This window comes from Salvelinus sp. IW2-2015, unplaced genomic scaffold (assembly GCF_002910315.2).
Source record: "Salvelinus sp. IW2-2015 unplaced genomic scaffold, ASM291031v2 Un_scaffold3054, whole genome shotgun sequence".
Lineage (NCBI taxonomy): Eukaryota > Metazoa > Chordata > Actinopteri > Salmoniformes > Salmonidae > Salvelinus > Salvelinus sp. IW2-2015.
In genome coordinates this window covers 5,079-9,003 of record NW_019944346.1, presented here as the reverse complement: position 1 = coordinate 9,003, position 3,925 = coordinate 5,079, and the positions used below count along the sequence as shown (strand labels likewise).

The 3,925-nt window shown below is 46.4% G+C and overlaps 1 protein-coding gene across 1 annotated transcript in view; it reads right to left on the bottom strand.

The window, feature by feature from the left end:
- The window catches only part of LOC112075270 (pyridoxal-dependent decarboxylase domain-containing protein 1-like), a 17,660-nt gene extending 14,383 nt beyond the window's left edge, over positions 1-3,277 (bottom strand). The window contains 5 exon segments of the mRNA XM_070440839.1: positions 1,311-1,379; positions 1,537-1,766; positions 1,856-2,018; positions 2,978-3,048; positions 3,244-3,277. Of these exon segments, the coding sequence (XP_070296940.1) occupies positions 1,311-1,379; positions 1,537-1,766; positions 1,856-2,018; positions 2,978-3,048; positions 3,244-3,277 (567 nt within the window).
- Between the last annotated feature and the right edge of the window lie 648 nt (positions 3,278-3,925).

Below are 3,925 nucleotides of genomic sequence, written 5' to 3'. Positions count from 1 at the left end.
TCGCCTGAACGTGCCTTAGGCATGCTGCAAGGAGGCATGAGGACTGCAGATGTGGCCAGGGAAATAAATTGCAATGTCCGCTACTGTGAGACGCCTAAGACAGCCCGCTACAGGGAGACAGGACGACAGCTGATTGTTCACCCCAGTGGCAGACCACATGTAACAACACCTGCACAATCGGTACATCCCAAACATCACACCTGCGACAGGTACAGGGATGGCAAAACAACTGCCGAGTTTACACCAGGAATACACAAACACCCCCATCGGTGTGCTCAGACTGTCCGCCAATAGGCTGAGCTGGACTGAGGGCTTGTAGGCCGGTTGTAAGGCAGGTTCTCACCAGACATCACCGTCAGCTATTGGTCACAAACCCACCGTCGCTGGACCGGACAGGACTGGAAAAAAGTGCTCTTCACTGACTGACAAGTCGCGTTTGTCTCACCAGAGGGTGATGGTCGGATTTGTATTTATCGTCAAAGGAATGAGTGTTTCACCGAGGCCTGTACTCGGAGCAACGGAGCCGATTTGGAGTGGAGGTCCTCATGGTCTGGGCGGTGTGTCACATTATCAATCGGACTGAGCTGGTTGGCATAGCATATATATATATATACATACACACACAAAGAATGTGGACACCCCTTAAAATTAGTGGATTCGGCTATTTTTGCTGGCAGGTGTATAAAATCGAGCTCAGTGACTTTCAACGTGGCACCGTCATGGGATGCCACCTTTCCAACAAGTCAGTTTGTCAAATTTCTGCCCTGCTAGAGCMACCCCGGTCAATTTTAAGTGCTGTTATTGTGAAGTAGAAATGTCTAGGAGCAACAACAGCTCAGCCGCGAAGTGGTAGGCCACACAAGCTCACAGAACGGGACCACCAGTGTTGAAGTGCATAGTGCGTAAAAATGATCTGTCCTCGGTTGCAACACACACTACCAAGTTACAAACTGCCRCTGGATGGAATGTCAGCACAATACCTGTTCGTCAGGAACTTCATGAAATGTGGAAGAACTTGACTGGCCTGCACAGAMCCCTGACCTCAACTCCATCGAACACTGACTGCGAGCCAGGCCCAATCGCCCAACATCAGAGTCCAACCTCACTAATGCGCTTGTGGKTGAATGGAAGCAAGTCCCCACAGCAAAGTTCCAATATCTAATGGAAAGCCTTCCCAGAAGAGTGGAGGCTGTTATAGTAGCAAAGTGGGGGGACCAACTCCATATTAATGCCCATCYTTTTGGAATGAGGTGTCCACATACTTTGGTAGTGCACATTGTATGAYCCCTATCTAAATGAGGCTGATCTACCATTTGGTGCTGGGATCCAAACATGGTGTTACAGGGGACGGTGCACAGGCTGGACAGAGGCAGACCCAGCTAAGGAAGAGAGGATTTCTGTTAAAGTCAATCTACATTGAATAACTTCTGAAATATCTGCTCTTATAATACTAAAGTAACATCAAAAAAGGGTCTGTCTGTGTCTCAGGGTAAGAACACGCAATGCCGTTTGCTATGCCTGCTTACTACTGCCTACTTGGGCGCAGAGGTGCTGTCCAGGCCAGGCCTGCAGGTGGGTGGTCTCTGGGTAGAGTGACAGTTGGATCTGGTCCTGGAAGTTGAGCACGGTAGTATGCCTTGTGGGAGTTAAGTCCCTCATCAGGCGGGTGTGTTGATTATGACGCAGGCGACACACCTTCAGCAGGCCCAGCGCCGCGCTCCCCCCCCCCCCCCCTCTGTCATCTTCATGGTAGTATGCTGAGGCCACTTCTCATACCTGGCAGGACATTCAAATCCCTTAGCAATACACCAGGAACCAAGCACACACAATGCACTCGACAGAACGACCCACACACCTGGAAGAGTCTGCAGAGCCCAGAGCGTGTTGGGTGTGTCAGACGCGATGCGTGTGATCAGCTTCTGAGTCTCTCCGCTGTTCCAGCACTGAGGGAGTGTCAGGCTGCTAGGCTGTTGTCCTAGACAACCATGTTGACCTGCTCTCCGACATTCTGCATCCTGCTAGGGGGACAAACATGCAACAGGAAAGTGAGGTCAAAAAGACGTGATGTTGATAAACTGCATTATTAGCTGGGAATTTGTATTGGGAATATTTAAGAATAATAAAAGTTCGATATACGCAGTAAGAAGTGATTAACACATGCTTAGCATATTTATTTGTTTTCACGTTCTGTTTTGTGCAAGGGTTCTGTTGATAGTGATTGAGGCGCAGACTGGAGGTACAGAGGACACTGATATTGGAGCATAGTTATTCTGGGTGAAACACGGTGGTGATTCTGTATAAGCAATGCTTGGACAAGTGCCATCTGCAATATTTGTTTTGGGAGCAACTCCTACTAAGCCTCTCTTGGGGTGGCTGTTTTTTACCAGGAACAGCTTTTGGTAGACGGTCTGAATTAGACAAATATAAGGTGCCTGTTCTCCAAGAGGCTAGTGGAGTAGTTAGAGTTTTCGTAACTGCAATCTGAATCTGGGAGGCGTCTCTCCTTGTTTGCTAACTTTAATAGAACGCACACTAGATCGATTTTTTATCTGGGTTAGTTCTTGGGTCAACAACTTTATTTTTGTGTCACTTGGAAATTTCTTATTATACTGAATACGAAAATTCTTAAAGATGGCCTTCTAACTGACATATGCTCTCAGTAGTGTGTTTTAAATGTCAGACCTACGATGGCTTGGCTTTATCTCTTGTCGGCTTTCTCTCAGTGCTTGATGGTATGAGATTCTGGACGCAGGCTGGAGTTATACTCTATCCGTGGGACTCCAAGTCTGACCACGGGAGAGTTCATGGAAAAAACACAACAACGCGTTGGCTTGAGGGAACTCATTGCTTCTGTGAATAATACTGATGCCACTACATTGTGTATGGTGGTTAGGCAAGAGAGAGAGAGAATCCAAAGAGAATGAGAAATACTTCGATTGAACAGTGAGAAAAACAGGGTAATCTGCTGTAAGCTCACTCTCCTGTAGGGGTCCAGGGAATATACTGGGTCCTGCTGGAACTGTCGTGTGGTATCTTGCAATCCGGATGCTGAAAATTGCGGGGATCTGGAGAGATAAAACATCAACATAGCCGAGAACTTGAGGTCAGGATAGTCTTTCAAGGTGTGTGCATCTGACTTGTGTTTAACATACATTATGTGTGAAGAAGATGTTGTGTCATTAACAGCCAGTGTAATACTGTCAATACACTCTTTATGAAAAACAGCCAATTCATAAAGCTTACTTTCGCCATCCTCCAAGATCTTCATGGCCCTCATTGTTGATAGACTTCGGTGCCGCATCTCAGCGAGTGAATAGTGGTCGACCATGCATTCTTACGGTCAAGAAAGTCAAGAGACTGAGCAAAAAGACAGCTTAAGCTAAGGTGGATACTCATTCAATCTCAGGGTTAGACAGAGCCATTTGCCAGAGGCTAGCTAAAAACACATCTTTCGTTCTCTCTCCCGCTAAAGCCTTACCTATTTCTTGATAGACATCTTAATTCGCGTGCTCTACCATCTCTCTGTCACCTATTGACTGCACATTGAGGTGGATCAGAGGTATAGTAAGTACAGAGGTCAATCTAATTGTTCGACATTATCAATATTGGCCAGCTAGTTTGGCATTGATGTAACAGACTCTACGCATGAGTCTGAGTCATGCTATATTTGCCAATATCCTAAGGTGACTGGAGAAGGAGTTTGAAAGTAAATAAGGGAGTCTGACGCGGATACATATCTATTCATTACGCAGTGGTGCCTCACCCCTAATTTCTGTCTGAAGATCGCAGAGCATATATGTGGGGTGGTGGTTATGGGATACACCTGGTTATGTGCATCCTCGATGTTTGGATTTAACCTGTCCTGATTTCATTAAACACCAGAATTTTCTGGCTTCTACAACATGCACTCAATATATTTATGATC